Source organism: Lethenteron reissneri, chromosome 52 (assembly GCF_015708825.2).
Source record: "Lethenteron reissneri isolate LAM-NWPU_2019-01 chromosome 52, ASM1570882v1, whole genome shotgun sequence".
Taxonomy (NCBI): Eukaryota; Metazoa; Chordata; class Hyperoartia; order Petromyzontiformes; family Petromyzontidae; genus Lethenteron; species Lethenteron reissneri.
Window position 1 is genome coordinate 3,667,765 of NC_083830.1, and position 22,149 is coordinate 3,689,913.

General features: G+C 53.3%; 1 protein-coding gene across 2 annotated transcripts in view; it reads right to left on the minus strand.

Moving 5' to 3' along the window:
* Window positions 1-22,149, minus strand: part of LOC133355751 (nuclear factor of activated T-cells, cytoplasmic 1-like) — a 156,390-nt gene that overhangs the window by 75,845 nt on the left and 58,396 nt on the right. For both annotated transcript variants that reach the window (XM_061573068.1, XM_061573067.1), the window contains exons 2-6: window positions 5,520-5,671; window positions 4,805-5,076; window positions 3,368-3,758; window positions 1,294-1,919; window positions 136-298 (exon numbers count right to left, since the gene is read on the minus strand). In XM_061573068.1, coding sequence (XP_061429052.1) covers window positions 136-298; window positions 1,294-1,919; window positions 3,368-3,758; window positions 4,805-5,076; window positions 5,520-5,671 — 1,604 coding nt within the window. The remainder of the gene's footprint in view (window positions 1-135; window positions 299-1,293; window positions 1,920-3,367; window positions 3,759-4,804; window positions 5,077-5,519; window positions 5,672-22,149) is intronic.

Consider the following 22,149-nt stretch of genomic DNA (forward strand, 5'->3'; position numbering starts at 1 on the left):
CTAGACCTCAAATGAGTACCCTGGTGCAATGTGTGAACATCAGGCGTTGGGGGAGACATAGGTGGAGGATGATGACGAGGATGATGGGGATGACGAGGATGATGGGGATGACGAGGATGGTGAGGCGGAGGGTACCTTCACCACGGGGTGCCCTCCCGTGGTGGCCTTGACGGCACCGCGGCTGCCCTCCGTCTCGTAGTGCGCGCGGTGGTGCGACTTGGGCTGAACGTCCACGCGCAGCTCGTACGGCCCGGCCGCGCTCGGCAGCTGCCAGTCCAGGGACGGCAGCGACGTGCTCCTGACGCAAACGAACCACGTGGGGCACTCCGCGTCACGATCGTCGCTTCGGTCGTACAACGGCCCAAAGTTCACGCGAGAGCCACCAACTTCGAAACGGCCACGCATACGATACCCTGCTGGATCATCGGTGAAAGAAGAGCTTCGCTGCTAAGTAAAAATTCTGATTCCGCTGTGTGTCGCTGCGAGCGTCTTAGCCGCGCTAATCGGGTGCTAGAGGAGAACAGTTTGCGTGCTGCACAATGCCCGGCGCTCCGCGTGCTCCACCGTCGGAACAATCGAGCGGAACGCCACGTGGCACAGCCCTCAACAACGCGCACTCACACACACGGTGTGGGGGGGGGGGCCACACGGCGTGACCGGGAGGGAACCTACGCAGTGGCATCACAGGGGAATGCATCCGACCGGGTGACACTCTGCGTTTCTAACTTTAGCCCTCTCGAGCCGCCTCCTCTGCCACCGCAAGGGCCTTCGCTTGCCGTGACGGAGGCGCGAGTGCGCTAATGCGTGGCCCGGTCAAAAAGATATCTGAAAGTCGCGTTGGGCCCTCGGCAAGGAAAGGATTCTGACACCCGGCGGTGCCATGCGGCACGGCTCGGAAAAATAGCGAGTGGATAAGCCGTGCCGCGAGCGACGCGTGCTGGCACGGTTCAGATGTGGCAGTGGAAAGAGGGGTGCTTGCTAAGGGTAAACACCGGCGAACGGGTGCACCGGCAGATAAGAGGGGTCACACGGACAAGAGGTTTCACACTCCATAAAATTGCAATCCCGTTTATGCAACCCAGAGTGCGGAGGAGATTCCGTGGTTATAATGCGCTACCCTCTAAACTCGGCCGTAGAAAACATCAGTGGACACCACTTCAACCACCTGCACTGACCAGCATGGTCAGGACCCTCAATGACCGACACGACGTGGGGGTGGGGGGGGCGGCCTTCGTTCACCCGGCCTTCGACAAAGGGGCGCGACGCAGCGCGCCACGCAGGACGAGCGCTCACCTGAAGAGCGGCATGTGGCTCGCACCTCCGCAGCTGCCGGCGCCACCACCACCACCACCTCCTCCTCCCCCCGACACCTTGCTCTTCCACGAGAAGAGCGGCGGCACCGCCAGGAAGTTGTCTCCGGCCATGTGCAAGCCGGGCGACGCCAGCACGGGCGGCAGATCTTTCTTGGCGCAGAGCTGCTGGAAACTGTCGCACGGCGAGTCCCTCTCGTCGCCAACGCCGCCGCCGCTGCCCGCCGAGGCCTGGTCGAGCGACGTGCGGCGAGCCTTTGGCGGCACGCTCTCCGAGATGTCCAGCACGGCGGCTCCCGGCATGGGCCCCAAGTCGGGAGAGGCGCCGGTCGGCGAGCAGCTGCCCCCGCCGCCGCCGCCTCCTCCTCCGCCGCCGCCGCAGCCGTTTCCGGACGGCACGGGCGTGAGGAAGGGAGGGCCCGCGGGCTCGGCCAGACCGAGCGAGCGGGGAGACGGCAGCGGGGAGGGAGTGCGCGACGGCGAGGGGGCCGAGGCGTCGGAGCCCGAGTGCCGTCGCTTGCCGCACGGCGACGAGGGCCTCGGGCTCAGATAGTTCTCCTCCGTGACGCTGGTGCGGGGGGAGCCACTGGGGGAGTGGCGCGGGGATACCTGCGGCGCACGCACACGCGCACGCGTGCGTCAAGAGGCGTTACTCAAATGGCCTCCTGCAAGCGGCGGAAAGTGACTGCGGTGGTCGTGCACGTGTTTGTGCTCGCTAACAGCACTTGCCCCAACAGTCTGTTCCAGGCTATATGGGGATCTTTGTCTTTGTTTGTGTGCGTGCGCCAGTCATCTCAATCGGTCAACCCATGGCACCGCTTGCCAGCGGGCATTCGACACTTCACGTGGCCTTAAACAGTGCACCTAACCTGGCACAAGTGCCGCGGTGACATCACCGCCACTTAGTTGCGAATGGCGGTTGTTGCTGTTGTTAGGTTAACGTGCTGTTCGATTTCTGAGTATAAATTTATTTAGAGAGACGCCTTTATTTATTTATTATCTGGCACCGGGGACAAGATGGCCGCTCGCTACGCAAGCACCTCGGCTGTGCGAGGAAGAGGAGGGTGACGCACGCGGCATGCCCACAACGGGCCCCGCAGGTGCAGGGATACGAAGAGCAAGGGCTGAAGTTGGACGGGGGAAAGCCCCATTTCATGTTTTGCACCAGAAACCCCGTGCCAGTTGCGCTACGCTACCACCCTACGTTACCGCCCGCACGACACCCCCCCCCCCGCCCCTTCTTTACACACAGCCAACACCAGTGTCGAATTTGTTGGCAGAATTCGTCGCGGGAATATTCGTCGACAAGTGTCAAAAAATCGTAGGTTGTGGTGACTGCGAGCAGGTGCAAAGCATCGATCTTGAAGGTGACTACGGCTGCCGACCAAAGACTTAAGCGCAACCGACTGTGACCAGATAAAATTGACAGTCTGGATGAAGGCACAGGCTCAGAGAGTTGAGTAACGTTATTAGAGACTGCAGTGCTCTGACGAATATCAAACATGGTAATTGTGTGTGTGTGTATACATATACACTGAGATCACCGATTGATTCACCTGATAATATTGTAGCGGGCAAAAACATGCGATTGCTTTTTATATTATACAAATATAATAAGCAACAAAAAAGGTGGGAAAAAAACCCCACAAATATAAACAGCGAAAATCACAAGCTAATCAGGGAACCCACAATCCAATGCTACAGACGTTACTGCGCAGCACTGCAGAGCATAATAATACTGTCCATAATAAAGGTTGTTGGGTTAGATTGCGTAAGTAGAAATGTGTCGAAACCCTCCACCACCCGACACGAGTGCCTTGCGCGTGATGTTTCTGCGCAGCGTAGAGACGCGGCTAACGACAAATCAGCAATTGCTCTGCACGCGGTTCTATCCATTTAAATGTTGTGGGGGGGGGGGGAGGGGATCTACGCGGGTAAACCCATAACAGAGGCAGAAGTAATGTGGACAGTAAACCCGTCCACATGACTTCTGCATTACAACGACAACGTACAATTGTAACGCGCCAATAACGTCACAGATGTCTCTGGCTGCTCACCTGTAGGTGTGTGCCATAGGACGGAGGCTGCTGTTGCTGGTGGTGCTGCTGATGGTAGTGCTGCTGCTGCTGATGCTGCTGCTGCTGCAGCTGCAGCTGGTGCTGCTGATGCGGCAGATGTGCCCAGGCGTCGTCGAGCGAACCGAGGTGCGGGGAGCCGCCGGGCGAGGGGAGGGGCGACGCGGAGAGGGGCGACGCGGCGTGCAGGCCGATGCGCGACGTCGCCTCGTTGAGCTCCGCCTCGACGTCGTCGCACGCGTACGAGTACGACTCGAGCGACGATGCGTCGGAGAAGCAGCTGCGGGACGACACGCTGCTCGCCGGGCTCAAGCTCAGCGCCGACTCGCGGTAGAAGCCGTGCTCCAGCGACAGGTACAGCTGGTCGCGGCTTCTGGTGAGGGGGGGGGGTACGGGGGGAGAGGGGGTAGGATGGGGAGGGGACCCTCCTCCATGAGGATCGTCGATTGGAACCTCCGTTTTGAACGCGGCGAAACATCGTCCACGTCTCACTTCACCGATCTCTCGCACACCTCACTCAACTCATCCCCCACCGCATCGCACTCGACACATCTCGCGCCTCTCACTCCGCACATCTCGAAGCTCTTACCGCACCTCATGTCACTCCACAACTTTCATGCCACTCACATCCCACACCTCACTCCACTCATCCCTCCGTCTCACTCCACTCATCCCCACATCGCACTCCACTCATCCCCACATCTCACTCCGCTCATCCGCACCTCTCACTCCACTCTTCCCCGCATTGCTCCTATCTCCACGTCTTCGCGCGTGGCCCTGCTGCTCACTAATGACGCGGTCGCGTTGACGTTACGTTGAGGTCTCAGCGCGTACGATATTAATTTTACCACCGTGTTTACCGCGTCCAGCCATTTCCTGACGGGCGTGCGAGGCAGCTTAGTTAAATTCATTTTGTTTGACCAGGTGAAAACCCAGCAAGAGACCAGGTTATGTTGTAACCTCATTTCCACGATGGCCCTGGGACGTATTAACCAAATATTTTTTTAAATTAATTTTACCAGGTAAAGCCCACGGAGCTATTAGCTCTGCGCCATAAATGATAACTCAACGAAATGGCTTATCACGTGGAAATTTACAGCAGCCAAATACTCGAAACGCATGTATGTATGTATGTTGAACTTCTTTCGCACCGTACGGAGCCAACCCGGAGAAAAATCCACGCCACCACGGCAAGAGAGATAACACGGAAACTCCAAATATACAAGAGGTGTCAGGGGTCGGGATCGAAACCCACGACCTCCTGCATACCAGGCGAGGTAGTTAACATTTCACTACGGACAGAGAGAGAGAAACACGCAAACTCCAAATATACAAGAGGTATCAGGGTCGGGATCGAAAACCCACGACCTCCTGCATACCAGGCGAGGGAGACAACATCTCTCCACCACGGGGACCCACCTGCCCCTCTCCCTGCCCTCGTGCAGGGCCCTCGCCCCGTCCACGCCGCCGCCGCCGCCAGGAGGGCCCCCGTCCCCTCCCTCCTCCATCACGTCCATGTCGTGGCGCCGCGGCGAAATGGACGTGATCTGGATGCTGGGGCACTCAAACACCGGCATCTGCTGTCGCGAGCCGGCGCCCCCCGCCGGCGGGGCGCCTGACGAGCCGCCGGGGCCGTGCAGGTAGCTGTAGGTCACCTCCCCTCCTGGCTCGCCGCTGGGGCCGGCGTAGCCCTGAGCAGAGGGTGGAGGAGCACGCACACACGCGCTGGCACGACGGGCTCGGAAAATATAAAACTGCGAACCGTTATTATTTGAACAGGTAAGGCCCACGTTGCAGTAACCCCCACAGCCTCTCTCCGCAGCGTGCGTCACCCCCACTACTCGACAGCATCTTGTCTTGTCTTTCAATATTGCAGGACAAAGGGCAACCGCCCCCCACCCTCAACCCACATATAGCATGTTAACAGACTTAGCGGCACATGCCAGGCCGCCTTTGTCTCCCTGGTGGCGATGTTTACGCATCGCAGCAGGTACTCATTTGGGACCGAGCCAACCTACGGAAGGCCCAAAAACTGGTGCAGGAAATCGTCACCAATGTTGGTCGTGAGCTGGAATCGAACTCGGGTCGCCAGGTACACACACACACACAGGTGGCCAACGCGGTGGGTCCATACCGTGCCGTGGTTTGCCCGTGGCGGGGAGCAGAACGTGGCGGCGTGGCCCGAGGCGGACGCGTGGCAGGGGATGGCGATGGGCGCGTTTGTGGCCGCACCCACGGCGTCCACCCCGCCGCCAGGGCCCGGGAACCCCGCCACATCGTCAACATCTAGAGCGGCACGCGGGCACACACGCACACACACACGCATGCGGACGCAGGCACACGCACACACGCACGCGGACACACGCACACACACACGCGGGCACGCACGCACGCGGACACAGGCACACGCACACACAAGCGCGGGCACACACGCATGCGCACGCGGACGCAGGCAAGCACACGCGGGCAAACACACGCACGCATGCGGGCACGCACACACGCGGGCACGGGGAGAGACAGAGAACGACAAATGAGATGCATGTTGCACCGGAGGCGCGTCGGGTTTGCTCGCACCGCGCTATAAACAGAGGGATGCGAGTTTGATTCCTGGCTACGTCCGACATCAGTGGGGAGTGATCACCGACCCGTCGCTGGGTACCCACCTCCTTCACCTTATCAATGGCAACCGAGTCGTGCGGTCAAGAACGGTGAAGCAGCCCTGACCTTATCTTTTACATTCGTAGACCGGCTTACGTTTAGACGACCGGGAAGGACGGCGTTGCGGCGGCCAATGGAGGCGCGTGTATTCTAGTGCGCAACTCCGAAAATCAAAGCATCCACTCTCACCGAACGACTCGTGAAAAAAAGAAAGTGAGCAAGTGCATCTGGGCAAGGCGACTTCGCGAAGAAGGCAGACGGTCTAATCCCACAGGACGTCCACTGCTGTATGTATTGTACGTACGTTGAACTTCTTTCGCACCGTACGTAGCCAACCGTGCTAATCGGAGGTGTGGGGGAAGGACGACAAGCTAAACTGCTGGAGTGCGAGAAATGGTGGCGGATTTGGGGAGTCCTTTATCCAGCAGTGGACTAAATATGGCCGCAACTCCTGCTGCCGCCGCTGCTGCTGCAACCACTGATGATGATGAAGATGACAAAAATGAAACGTACAAAGTTTACCTCGGGTGAATGGCCAGGCTTGCCGGCCTATCCGAGACTGCGATGATTTTTGACCAAAAATTATTCGCACCATCATCAATATTTGACCGCGATGCAAATCCGAAGCGTAAATCATCGGGGGAGACACGTGCCGGTGCCCCCCCCCCTACCCCCACCATGAACACGACAACAAAAACAAAGATCCCACGTATAGCCTACAGACTGTTGGGGAAAATTATGTTAGCGAGCAGCACCTATGAAGGCTGGCACGTCACACGAGGGGGTGGGTGGCCATCACCACGCCCGGCCGCTTTTGTCTCCCCAGTGGCGATGTTTACACATCGCACCAGGTACTCATTTGAGGCCGAGTCGACCTAGGGGAGGCCCAGGGCCGGTTCAGATCGTCACCGGTGTTGGCCATGAGTGGGAATCGATCCCAGGTTTGCCAGGTTCGTAGCGCAACGCGCTAACCGCTACACCACCGCTCCCCGCACACACACAGACACACGGACATGCCAAGCGACAGTCACTCGGGGCCTCGCCGTGTCGTGCCCCCTCCCCATTAGAACCGCCTCTGAAACTCAAGGCCTCCCCCCCACCCCGAGTACGTTCAATTTAGCGCAGGACACGCTGTCAAGCGGCGGAGAATTTAAATTTTAAAATGCCACAGCATTTCACTTGGAAAACAATAATTCCAAGTGCCATTTAGTTCATCCCACCGGGAGACACGTCGCCACGCGCTTGGCACGGGCGTGTTCAGGTTGGCAGCGCTAATGCCCAGCAGATTCGCTGCGAATGTACCGCGCGAGAACGAAAATGTTACGGGGCCCGTTCACGGGAGGTTAGAAAAAGCGCTGCGTTACCGATCGATCCGACAACGTCTTGAGCAACCAGCCCTCATTGGCTAAACCAAGGCCCGGCAAAGTGAACAACCACTCAAGCTGCATTTCGACAAGACGACGCGTCCAAATTGAAGACGTTCACGGAGCGATTACGTCAGCTCGTGAGCGGGTGCTAGGCGGGGATTGCTACATCGCAATGACCATGAATGGTGGATTGGGGAGGCTTTCAGCCAGCAGTGGATTGACCGTGGCTGATGACGGTGATGATAAATGAAAGGAGTTTGTATTGAGAGGCTGGCTCGGAGGGCACAGCTGAGTTCGAATCCAGGCCGTGGTTTTGCCCGTTACTCTGTGGAGCAGAGGATCATTTAAAAGGACCTCACGAGGTAGCTCTATGATATCCACTTTGGTGGCTTACCATTCCCCGACACGAAAAAAAATCAACGCTGCCCTGCGCTAAGATAACCGTGGATGCTTAAGTGGCGTGACGGCGGTGGCATAATCGGGATAAAATAGGGGTGGGTGAGAAACAACTACAAAAATAAATGTTGAGCAAACAATTGATGTCTTTCATTAGCACAAGGCCATCGCGAGAATCCGGTTTGGTATTGCATGACGTACACTGTGACCATGTGCACGGGGTAGAGGGCATTCTGTCCTACAACTTCACGTGGCCCAGGCGCACTCCTTTAATCATTCAGCTGATTCCATATTTATAACACCAGCCCTACATGTAGCGTAAAAGACGAAGACCCACCCCCGCCCCATATAGCCTGTAACAGACTGTTCGGGGCAAGTGCTGTTAGCGAGCGGCACCTATAAAGGCCGGCACGGCACACGAGGGGGTTGGGTGGCGGCCAGCGTCACGCCCGGCCGCCTATTGTCCCCCTCGTGGAGAGGCCGAGTCGACCCAGGGGAAGGCCCACGACCGGTTCAGGTAATCGTCACCGGGTGTTGGTGGCCGTGAGTGGGAATCGAGCAGCGGGTTGGTGAGCTCGTGGCGCGGGGCGTTGATCGCCGCGGCCCCGCTCTCCAAACGCGTGTGCGCGCGCGTACACACGCGTACACACACTGACAAAGATCCCCGGTTAAAGATCCTCGCACATCAAAGTGTCATTCGCGAGCATCTTACCAAGCAGAGCAGCACGAGAGTGGGTGGCGTAGCCAGTGCCACCCACTGCCTGCCTTTGTCTCCCCAGTGGTGATGTTCACACATCACACCAGGTACTCGTTTAAGGCCGAGTCGACCTAGGGGGGACCCATGACCAATTCGGATAATCGTCGCCGGTGATGTCCGCGAGCGTAACTCAAACATGCACGTCAAACGCACGCGCAACGTGCACGCAACAAATATGCCTCTTTTAGCCCGGAAAGATTGTGAGGGTAAGTTCTGTTAACGGGCGTCCATTAGAGCATTGTCTGCATGGAACACAGGTGGGGTTCTGGGGTCACCTGAACGCTTCAGGTGCCTTTGTCTCCCCGACGCTGACGTTACAACGCTGCACCATGTACTCGGGTGTCGTCCTATGAGAGGCCATAGCTTGCAACTATTTTTATTTTACCAGGTAAGGCCCCACTGAGCTATGCAGCTCTTTTTCAGAAGCGACCTGGCCACAAATGATTGCTCACCCAAGTGGTTTATCGTCGCGTGGAAATTTATAGCAGCCAAATAAATACTCTTCAAAGCGCGATGTTGATTCTAAATGTGGAGGGTAAAACCGGAGGACCCGGAGAAAAATCCACACAACCACAGTGAAGAGAGAGACACACACGCAAACTCCAAATATGCAACAGGCGTCAGCGTCGGGATCGAACCCACGTCCTCATGCAATTTCGGGCGAGGGAGCTAACCTCTCTGCACCGTGGCACCCAATATCCTTCGAAACTCGCGCGCTTACAGACTGCAGCACAGTTCACTCGAAGAGAGCGCCTCCTCGCAGTCACACAGAGACAAAGATTCCCCAGAAAGCCTGTAACATACTCTTGGGGCAAGTGCTGTTAGCGAGCACCTACAAAAGCCGGCACAGCACACGAAGGGGGTGAAATGGTCAGCAACACGCCCGACCTCCTTTGTCTCCCCGGTGGCGATGTTTACACACCGCACCAGGTACTCATTTAGGGCTGAGTCGACCTAGGGGAGGCCCAGGACCGGTTAAGATCATCGTCACTGGTGTTGGCCGTGAGCAGGAATCGAACTCAGCGTAGCGCTAACCGCTACACGACCACTCTCCACGCAGTCACACACACGCACAGACACACAGTCAAGTGACATTGCTACACAACATATTAAGATTTTAAATGCGAAGCGTCTTACGTGCAACAGACTGTAGCGCCATGGTTTGCGCATCGTAGGATGAACACGGAAACCCAGGTTACCGATCACCGCGTTCACTATTCGGATTTACGATTGCACGAATATTTTAAATAAATAAATAAATCGACCACAAATACATTGATTATGATCAATCGATGTAATCGATGTAATTCGTGTAATCATAATCGGAATCTTTATTTCGCCTGGAGGAATCCGATGAGCTATGAAGCAATTTTTCTTCACAATGGCACGGGGTAAGACCGTTACAACAAACAGTACAAAAACACACGAAAGGATTGCAAAGTATAGGAAAAGGTAAAAAAAAATGGAACTAAACCATCCCCATCCTGATCGTGCCAGCAATGCAAATCATAATGCCAGGCACCAAACAGGTGAGGGGAGGGGGGGGGATTGGTAGCTGATCCAGACAAGAGACTTATTTGTACCGACAAATGAGTCCCATGCACTTGCACTTTTCGCGCCCGAGTGCAAACACCGTGGAAACACAAAACTCGCAACTTACAACGAAGTTTCGACTCAGGTGGTGGTAATGAAAAATAACACACGCCCACAACAGCACCACCCAAACGTAATTGACATGCACAGAGGGTGCTGAACAGACATTTATAGCAGCCAAAATAAACTTTGTGGCCAGATTTGTGGCTTTTCGAAGGAGACGATACTGCCCAAGGCAATGGGGGGGGGGGGGGGGGGGGGGAAATCAAAACACTGCAGACACATTGGATGTGCTCCCTGTGTCCGAAGTAATGCAAACCAGATGCCATTCGCCGTCGTGCGAAAACCAGGAGATTTCGCAGGGAAGGATATAATGTCAACTTGTGATGCGTCGCGCGGTGTCCGCTCGCTCTCGCAGAGACGGAGAGCGACGCAAGAGGCGTGAATAATAACAAAGCGGCAGGCCAGTGCCAACAAGCGCCTGAGCTCTGCAGTCCTATACGTGTGTGTGTGTGAAGGCGTAATTGGCCAATTAATCGGTACTTTCACGTGGAAGTAAACCGGAGCACATGGGGAAAACACCGTCCACAATTATTATAATAATAATCATCGTCATCATCAGTCATTGTCAATCCACGAGCTTAAACTCCGAAACGCTGCGTGAACGATTGAGGAGGCAGCACGCCACAACAGGATTGCGTGTGCAGGCGCAATGCTGCGCTGCTCAGACAGCGGGAAGGTATCATGACTTGCGGGCGCGTCACGTGACCACAAGACTACACTGCACAACGCTCCGAGTCTTAAATTTCGATTAAAAGCTTTCGTGACTGCAGGGATTAATCTTCTTGGTTTTTTCGGTAAAGTCCCGTAGAAGGGAAATAATAAAATAATAAAAATAAAACATATTAAAATAATTCTCACGACGTTTCGGCCACAACGCAAGCAGCCGTCCTCAGGTGAAGAACAGGTCTGTCGGAAAGACTTCAGACGCTGTCTATCCGACAGACCTGTTCTTCACCTGAGGACGGCTGCTTGCGTTGTGGCCGAAACGTCGTGAGAATTATTTTATTATGTTTTATTATTTCATTATTTCCGCTCCGAGTCTTGTCTAGACCACCTGACTTCGAAAGAGCAGAAACGGGCGGCCGTTTCACACGATGGCTGCAATGTAATGAAGAGTCCTCGTTTTAGACGGGGACGGCCTTACACGCTCGTCTCCCTGTGCGACTGCAGCCCGAGTTCGATCCCCGGCCGTGGCTAACATGAGCGACAAGAAACATCTAAACCAGTCCTGGGCACCGCCCCCCCCCCCTTACTCCCCATTTGTCCTTCCGCCGCACCTCCGATTGGCGTGGTTGGCTATGTACGGTGCAAAAGAAGTTCAACATACATACACTGAGCAGCAGAGTGAAGTACGGCCAAACAACAACCATGACCGAGACAACATGGGGAGGGGCCTTCATCTAGTAGTGAAATTACAAAGGGGTTGCAACATACGAACAATTTATATTTTACCAGGTAAGGCCCACTGAGCGATATAGCTCCTTTTCTGAAACGACTTGGCCACAAATGACAGCCCGACGAAGTGTATTATCACGTGGGCATTTACAGCAGCCACATACTCTAAACGCATATTGATTCTAAATGTGGAGGGGAAAACCAGAGGACACGGAGAAAAAAAATCCACGCGACCAGGGGGAGAGACACGCAAACTCCAAATATACAGCAAGCGTCGGGGTCGGGCTTGAACCCACGACCTCCTGTATACCAGGCGAAGTAGTAAACATCTCGCCACAGCGGCATCCCAAACATCAGGTGGCTATGCCAGATTGATGCTACGTTCACACATCCAGGGTGCTACGTAGGTCGGCTGGCCAGCGAATGCTTCCCAATCACTCTGCCGGCAAATGTATTGCCGGGTGCAAAAGCTCCCCCGGTCTTCCGAGGAGGCTCTTGTTTTCTGGTACTGCACTTGCGAGTCGGGGGGGGGGGGGGGGTACGCAATGTTCCTGCCAGATGGCCCGTGCATGCCTTCCTCTGCGGTGGAGTGGACACGGAGGAAACCGCTCGCTGTGAACGCCCCCCCCCCCACCCCCGCCTGTCTGGCCCCCGCGGTCGACATCACGGGTGAGCAGAGAGAGAGAGGAGCGTCCGTTCCCGCACGTTCTGGTCGGAGGTGAGGAGAGCTCCCGCGGCTGCCGCTGTCACGCGACGGGGCAAGTGGTGCCAAAGGTGGGAACTGAGGGAGCGGTAGGGGGTGGGGGGGGGGGGTGTACTCTTTTTCCTTAATTTTTTAACTATTTTTATTTTTATTCTCCTTGGTTCTTTCGGTAAAGTCACGTAGAAGGGAAATAATAAAATAATTAATATAAAACATTATTAAATATTTCTCACGACGTTTCGGCCACAACGCAAGCAGCCGTCCTCAGGTGAAGAACAGGTCTGTCGGAAAGACAGCGTCTGAATGAGCACCACCAGGCTTGGCAGAGTATATTTAAGCTGGGTTGGAAGGGGAAGAGTGCCTTGACAAAGAAATTTGCATATCAATAGGAATTTAGCATATTTATGGGAAATGCAGATATGGGATTAGTCACTACTTGTGGAATGCGTAGGAGGTGGGCGGGGGGTTTCAAAGTCATATTATGCCCGTGCATTATGCAGGATTAGCAGCATCAAAGGGAGGGAGTAGGGTTAGCATTAATAAAGGGAAAGAATGTTAATAGTATGTAGCTGCAGCAGCTAAAATTTATATTTTACGACCAACCAGGGAAGGCCCACCGAGCTGCTATAGCTCTTTAATTTTTCACAAGCGACCCGGCCACAAATGATGGCTCGACGAAGTGGCTCGTCACGATCGCGTTGAAATGTATCGCGGTCAAATATACTCTTGAACGCGTGACATTGAATCGAAATGCGATGCGAAAAAAACGGAGGAGAGAAAAATCCACACGACCACGGGGAGTACATGCAAACTCAAATATACAGGCATCAGGGGTCGGGATCAAACCCACGACCTCCTGTATGCCAGGCAAGGTAGTTAACATCTCGTCACCGCGGTGCCCTAAAAAGAAAAAGTTGGGGCCATGTCTCAGTTCCTGGTAGGTGGTCTGAAACAAAATCTAGTTGTTTAAAATAATCTTCTAGAAAATGATTCTCTATAATAAGACATTCCCATCCAGACCAGTGTCCTTCATTGCAAGGCCCGTGGGCCACTGGTGGCCTTTAAGTGCGGCCCCTGACAATACACAACATGTGAAAACACCCCCCCCCCCCCCATCATCACCATCATCACCATCATCATCGTGCTGCTGTCAAACCCCCAATGGTTTCAAATAATGAGTGGCACCCCTCACTCCGATTCATAAAGAGGTCATCGCGATACCTTACAGTATAAATCAAACGAAGGTAGTCCTACCGATAAAACCAAGACGCATGTAAAATATCAAAATGAGAGGACACACTCGATGAAAAGCTAAATGGAAGAAAAATTGTCTTGCAGTTTCCTGAACTGTATCGATACTCGGAGCCAATCTGAGGGGCCCGGCGGAAGAGAGTTCCACATCTTGGGCACAGCGAAGAATTAAAAATTCTAGGTTTTGCCAGCAGGGCTTGGCCTGAAAAGAGCAAAGGCATGTATCTCTCTACCAGATGCAGTCTGGGGGCTAGAACGGGACCACAGGTACTGAGGACCAAGGCCGTTTTGAGCTGTGTAAGTCATTGCAGCCGACTTAAATTGCATGCGATAGCTGACCAGATGATGTCCATATTGGCAAAAGTGGCCCTCGATCCCCCTCTGAAAATTAGTGAAGAACACCGACCCGGAGGATACAAGAAGCCCCACCACCAGCCATTGAGAAATCACCTTCCAGGAGACATCTCTCCCCGTTTCAAAGCAACGCTTTCACAACCATCTTCCGGACGATGGCTCTTCTCAATGTCATCTTTCTCCTGATTACAAGATGCGCGTTCTCTCCCAGTTCCCCCACTCTCTAAAAATATTCTTTCATTTCATATTTTACACCCCCATTCCCCACAATTCCAGGATGACACGTCGGGGTGCGGATTACTCTGTGGAATACCGTCGCTACGCAAAAGCACTCGCGCGCTCTTTACGGAGGGCAACTTATGCAACACGCGTCGGCCATTTCACGCCGAACGCGCCAACGTGGCAACAAAACCTCGCAGCAGCAGCGCACTTGGTCGAACGCTCACAAAAGTGTAAAAACACCGCGGGAAAAAATATTTTCGAAAAAATTGAGAATTGGAAAAACAAACAAGGAGTGAACAATAACCCACCCCCCCCCCTCTTTGTGTTGACCCCCGGTGAGAGCCGGCGAGTGCCTCCAGCCCGGTCACAACGCGCAGGACACCACGGAGACCCTGGTCACAAAACGCGCGCGGACGGGCGGGGGGGACGAATTACTCATCAGCGGCACCTGCGGCTACAACGAGCCCCTTGGGGCTTCACCGACAAAGTTCGGTCACCCGTTTTGCAGCCAAGGCGCTCGAAGCAGCTACCTGCGCGCGCAGGCGTAACGCATCCTTGCGTCGTCGGCCGCAGGTGCCGCTCGCGGACATTGTAGTAGGCGATGCACGCTGGGCCATTCGATCTCTCCAACGTGCGGCAGCTGACACAACGGGGCGGGTTTTCTGACATCCGTATACTGGCCGCTTGCCGTTTTGAGTCTTTGGGTCTTGCGCCTTAGCAACCCGCACATTTGTTTTTGTTGTCACAAAGAAATCAACGCTCTCGAGTGCAGCGAGAGAGAGAGAGAGAGAGTTCACGCTCTCATCCCGGTCACCGATAAAAGGCACAAAATCTATCGTTCTCTATTTGGGGCATTTCGCTTAAATTTGGCTAAATATCAGTGCTGAGACTTACAAAAAAATGTGGCCATTTGACATGCACAATGAACAGTCTTTGGAGGGCATATAAAATGTTTTTCTCGAGTTCGGATAAAGGGTCTCTCCTTAAGGGACTTCTGAAGCAGTTCTCTGCTGTCAACTTCACAGGCCATGCTCTAACCAAGGTCACACTTGCAATGGGTCTCAATGGGTTTACTGCATCTTCTTGGCTACATTAAGGGTACTGACACGAGGCTGCCTGCACAAGTTGTGAATGCAAACGTGTTCGTGTGAAGTGAACCCAAGGCAATATCACAATGGCACTGGAAAACTAAGGCAATGAATACAAAATGAAATTTAAAAAACACTTCCAGTACCATACTCTATACTAAAAACCTGAGTGCATGTGGGCTAAAGTGAACACCCCACATCCGGGTACTGCCAGCTCTACCCCAATCACAAAGCATGAGTGCACGCACGCACAAAAACAAAGATCCCCCGTATAACCTTCAAACAGACTGTTGGAGCAAGTGTTGTCCGTGAGCACCTACAAAGGCCGGCACGGCACACGAAGGGGGTTTGGTGGCCAGCACCACGCCCGGCCGCCTGTCTCCCCAGTGGCGATGTTTACACACCGCACCAGGTACTCATTTGAGGCCGAGTGGACCCAGGGGAGGCCCAGGACTAGTTCAGATAAATATCATCAGTGTTGGTGGCCGTGAGCGGGAATCGAACTCGGGCCGCCCGGTTCGTAGCGCAACGCACTAACCACTACGCCACCGCTCCCCCACGCACACACAAAAGACAAGATCCCCCGTATAGCCTGAACAGACTATAGGCGGAAAGTGCTGTTAGCGAGGAGCACCTATCAAGGCCGGCACGGCACACGGAGGGGATGGGTGGCCAGCACCACGCCCACGCACGCACGCGCACAGACACACAAAGACAAATATCCCCTATGTAGCCTGAACAGACTGTTGGGGCAAGTGCTGTTAGCGAACACCTATGAAGACCGGCACGGCAAACGAGGGGGTGGGTGGCCAGAACCATGCCCGGCCGCCTTTGTCCCCCGAGTAGCGATGTTTACACATTGCACCAGGTACTCATTTGAGGCTGAGTCGACCTCGGGGAGGCCCAGGACCGGTTCAGATATTCATCACCGATGTCGGCCGTTAGCGGGAATGGAACTTGGGTCGCCAAGTTCGTAGCGCAGGGCGCCAACTGCTACAATTCCGTGCACGCGCACACCACACAGACACACACGCACGCGCACACACCACACACATACGGGTCAATTGAACGGGTGCTGAAGCTGCGGTTAAATAACGCACTCGTTCAGATCTCTCCTCTTTCTCCAGCCCCGCTATAATTTACAACACACCTGGCGGGTGACTCTCCCCCCCCCCTACCTCCTGCCAACCCAAACACACGGCACACAAACTGCAGCCCCAGCTGCCATAAACAACAAATGAGAGCAGTTAAACTCCGGCATGCTTCTGTGTGCTTTTTACAAAGGAGGATTTGGGTGGTGGTGGTGGTTCGCAGGGGAGGTGTGGGGGAGGGAAAATTTAAAGTTGACTGAAAATGTGTCAACCCCTTTAAGGATGGGCTTTGCAAACACTAATTGGTAATAGGGCTCAACAACATCGGGGCGTTGAAGGCCTTGACAGGGTAGTTAAAACAATAACGACGACAATTATGAATGTCTTCGTTTTTAAAGCATCCCGACAAAGATGGCTCATGATAGGACAATAATTAGCACCGTTGGTTTACGTACGGTGCGAAAAACACCGATCTAATTAAAGTTTTGTTTTTCGGGCATTAACACAAAAGCCCATGACATGACACAGTAACGAAAAAACAATAGTAATCATTATTACATTTTTCAAACGACATTTAATGCTTCGTGAGGGCCTCCCCATGTACAAGCGTTGAACTTCTTTCGCACCGTACTTTGTAGCCAACCGTGCATGCCGCGGTGGGTCGCGGAAGGTTGTTTGACCGTACTTCACCACACTGATGAGCGCAGGTCGGTGAAAGGGGTGTGCAGGAGCGGTTCAGACACCGCTCACCACCGACGTTAGCCGTGACCAGGTATCGAACTCAGGAGAACCAGCTTCATATGTCGCAGTGCACTAACCACCGCACCACCACCATCATCCTCATCATCAGACAGCATCGTGTGATCCCGCTCGTGCTGTTGACACGAGCTCCCTCACCTCAGTGTTCTGCACACATTTTCAGGCGGAGTGCACTTTCGCCGATGAGACGTCGTAATTGTGAGGGCCGCCACGCATTATTTGAAACCACCGAGATGATGGGAGGGTGCTTTCACATTCGTGCATTGTCGGGGAGGGGGACCCACGTCAGGGGCCGCTCTTAAAGCCACCAGGGGGGGCCGCCAGTGGCCCGCGGGCCTTGGCAACGAAGGACTGGCGACTCTCGATGAGAGAGAGAAAGAACGACTCTGAGAGACGAGGAACAACGGACGAGCGTGAAGGCAGTCGTACGGAGCGACTCGGCGGCAACAATCGCCCAAGCTCCCACGGGCCTCTACGTGGCGAGGTGTTCTCGCCGACGGATCGTGAGCGTGCAGTGCATGTGGGACAGAGGTCGCAACCGGGTACCCGATACCCGTACCCTACCCGATACCCGGCTACCCGTACCCGGCCAGGTACGGGTACCCGTTTGCGGCCCTGGTGCGGCCGGGTACGGGTACGGGTAGGCCGTGATTCACTGGTGAATAACCGTTTGTCACTCATTTCGGGTAGGGTACGGGTATGGGTAGGGAACGGGTACCCGTACCCGGCCGAGTACGGGTACGGGTACCCATTTGCGACCCTGGTTCGGCCGTTTGCGACCTCTGATGTGGGAGGAATCCTGAGCGCACGGGAGAAAGCCCCCACACATGCTGGGCTGTTGTCCCATGTATGAACCGAGCAGCTGGTTTTGGAATTGCAGGATGTCAGGAGATCCTGATGACTCTGTCACCAGGTGCATACATTACCCCCCCCCCCTCATCTACCCCCCCCATTCCCCAAAAGCTCCCCAAGCCACCTGTTTCATTTCGACATTTCACAAACGTGGCAATGAAAACGGAGTTCATAGATCAGACTCAAAGCAAAGTAACTCTAGAGCATTTAGCCCAGGCAGAATATAAATAGAAGTACTGTACTAGTACTCTACAAACTGACTCTTTACGGGATATTCTCTCCTCCTGGGCAAACATCCCCCGACCCCCCCCCCCCCCCCCCGTTAAGGGAAATTGGTTTAGCTTTTCAAATTATTCAATACCCTACTAGGCATGCCACGAGTAATTAATTCAAATTATAATTTTAATGTTCACGATAAATGAATCTAATTATACATTGCTGTATACAGGGACTCCTCTATTTACGACATAGTTAGGTTCCAGAGGTCTGTACGTAAGTCAATTTGTTCGTAAGTCGAACTTTACTCCTGTCCATTCCAAACCCGTTGTACGGCATGTGCACTAAACACGGGGAATGGCTTTAAAAGTTGTATATTCTCCTGTAGATGTAGATGCCACTGGTTCGTCATGTGGCATCTACATGACATATGGACAGGTTTGTTCATATCTCTGAAAGTCGAGTGTTCTTAAGTAGAGGAGTCCCTGTATGCTCATACTGTGCACGGTGATGCTGTGACCAGGCACATTGCACTATGAACCCTGCGGGCTGGGTTAAATTCACGGTGGGAGTGAGTGTATTGAGTTGGTGGGTAGGTGTGTGGTTGGGTGGGTGAGTGGGTGGGTGAGTGGGTGGGTGAGTGGGTTATTTTGACCTGCAGTGTGGTGAGTGAAAGGGTCGGTGTGAACGAGTGGGTGAATGAGCGTGTTGTTGTGACCTGCAGTGTGGTGAGTGGGTGGGTGGGAGGTGAGTGGGTGGGTGGGTGAGCGTGTTATTTTGACCTGCAGTGTGGTGAGTGAATGGGTCGGTGTGAGCGAGTGGGTGAATGAGCGTGTTGTTGTGACCTGCAGTGTGGTGAGTGGGTGGGTGAGTGAGTGGTTGAGTGGGTGAGCGTGTTATTTTTACCTGCAGTGTGGTGATTGAATGAGTAAGCGTGAGCAGCAAGTGGGTGAATGAGCGTGTTGTTGTGGGTGGTTGGACACAGTGCGGTGGATGAGATGAGACAATCAGCCTGGTCCACCGAGTCCTCAACACTGGAGGGGAAATCAATGAATGACGTTCATGGGAACTGCGGTTCATTCAACATAAGCCTGACACAAATCAATAATCATTGCAACTTTACAATCTATGACGCTTACGACGGACGTATTGTCAGTCGCACAATATATAACGGGACTACAAAAATGATGACATCATAACGGCCATGAAATTATTTTCTCCAGAAAAGCCTTTGGCAAAGTGCTCATTTAATGGATAATGGCTATTTGTTTTGAACTGGAATTACTGCGTTTGTTATCCCACAGACAGCGTGAAATTCGGGGAGTTTCCAGCAGGACCAAAGCCAAATGCCCATTTAATATGGCTGCCAATGAATCGACTAACCAATGAAATAATCGATCACTCTTCATGAATGAATTGGTTTTGCGGGTTATATACTGCTTCGGCATTGAACGCAAACGCACAGGCCTTGATATACGTTGGCGCCTATTACTTCCGTGAGAGAGAGAGCTCCTTGACATTTCAATTCTCACTTGAATGGCGAAGTGTTGCAGAGATGCATTCGTTACCCTATCTGACGCAAAATAACTAAGAGCTCCCCACCCCTGACCTCCATCCGGAAGCTGAGTCACTTTGCACATGAATAATAACCGACCCCGATGTGTGTCACAGTGCAAATTGGAAGAAAAAAAATCGGCAGCAGCAGCCCCCGCCACCGTCGTCGCCTATGACAAATCTTCGCGCAAATCTTCGCGCAAATCTTCCCACTGGCCCGTTCGTCGTCACAATTTTCATTTCCAAAGAAGGTAACGTGTGATAATAATCCTGCAGGGATTAGCAGTGGAGCATGAGACACTCCGTTGAGCCGAGCGAACAAGTCACAGTCGGACGCAATAATACTTTAGTACATTAACACGTAGTAGGCTTTCGCGACCAATATCCATAAGAGGTTGTTTTTCGTTTTTTTGGGCTAGATCGCTTGAACATAAATGCGTCGTTAAACCCGGCCACTGCTGCTCATAATTGCCTGTCGAAACTTCCGTCACTGAATTGTAAATGTGGCGGGTTGTACTCTCCCAACACACTGGTGTTTTACGCGACAAACCTTAACCAACAGGCTGTGTCGGGTGGTGTCAGGTGTATACGACACAATCATATTTAGGCGATCTAACAAAACAAAAAAAGATCCCCTATTATATGGGCAACGGTGCTTGCGATTTAACTTCTTAACACTGCCATTAATGGCACCGTCAGTACACGCACGCCGAATTAAGTAGTCGAGCTTGTCGCACACACCGGCCAGGGAGTAACCGGTTGAGGCACCGACTCGGCGAGGTATCCTTGGTGGTGTTTGGTCACCGTGTGTCTCTTGTGTATCTACGTCTGCTAAGCTGGCCGAGCGGGAGAGAGCGGGCGCCTCGCGATCGGAAGGTTGCGGGTTCACATCCTGTTCGGGGTGGGGGGGGGGGGGGGGTTGACTCAGCCCATCATCATGTCTCCTGGGTCGATAAAATTAGTCCAACTTTTCTGGGGGAAGTCAACAGTCGATGTCCTATGGAGAGAGTCTCGCGCTCGCCATATGAATGTGGAATTTACTTCACTGGCTGAGTGCAAGAAATCGCTTTGACGAACAGTACACTCACGCAAAGACCTCCACACTGTGTTGGATTTGGTATTAGCTGTTGGTAATGAAGCTGTTAGTCCGTTCGTTGCATTCGCTGGCAACTTGTGAGTTGCAACTGCGTACGTGGAAAGCCGCGTGTCTCAGCAGCTAGAATATCACAGCCTCTTTGTGACTTAGAAACTACAAAATGCACCCACCCGATGGAAGACTGTTCAAGCGCGAACGCAAGGAATAGTCAGATAGAGAACTTATTTCGCACCGTACGTAGCCAACCGTGCTAATCGAAGGTGAATGACATCAGTCAAGCTGAAGGAAAGCGGGGCTTGGACAGGATGACGGCCGATGATGAACAATAACAACGAAAAAAAATTTCGATTTAAAGCTTTCGTGACTGCAAGGATTCATATTCTTGGTTCTTTTGGTAAAGTCCCTTCTACGTGACTTTACCGAAAGAACCAAGAACAATAACGACGGAGTTAGAAAACCAAGCGGCGACGCGCGTCCGAGAGAGGGGGATCCACCGAACAGACGGGAGCCATAAAATCAGCCCCGTGTGGTGGTAATGCCGGTACCAGTTTCCAACGCAGGCCCACATTTTAGTGGCATACAAATACATTTGATGTTTTATAGTGAGAACATTCTTTTTGTTAAACGATCAGTAAAATGTTACGTTTTTAAGATGCAAAAAATATCACCTGTAACAACAATCAATCAACTTCTGGATGAAGGCTTCCCCTTGCCAAATTGGTCATGGGGTTTGTTGGGACCATACCTGGCGAAGAAGGGGGCGGGGGGGGAAGGACGGACCAGTCCCGATATATTGCTCGCCACCAATGTTAGCCGCGGCCACCAAATGAAAGAAGGTCGCGTGTACGCAGCGCCGTTGCTGACGTGCCACTGAGACACCGGTCCACTGTCGTTGCTACGAAGGTTGCCGGCGCACGCTAACAAACACACGGCAGCCAACGTCGTCCGTGGACATTCTGCCAACACCGCACCCAACAAACGTCGCTCGCACACGGTTGTCCGAGCAAATTTATTTTGTTAAACAGTAGGACCCCTCCTCCTAACGACCACCTCTGTTAACGACTAATCGCTTAAGGGCGGGCCTCCACAGAGCCCAATGTGTAGTGTATAGTGTAGTGTAGAGTATAGTGGTGTATAGTGTAGTGTATAGTGTAGTGTATATTGTAGTGTATAGTAGTGTAGTGTATAGTGTAGTGTATAATAGTGTAGTGTATAGTAGTGTAGTGTACAGTGTAGTGTATAATAGTGTAGTGTATAGTAGTGTAGTGTATAGTGTAGTATATAGTAGTTAAGTGTATAGTGTAGTGTATATTAGTGTAGTGTATAGTGTAGTGTATAGTGTAGTGCAG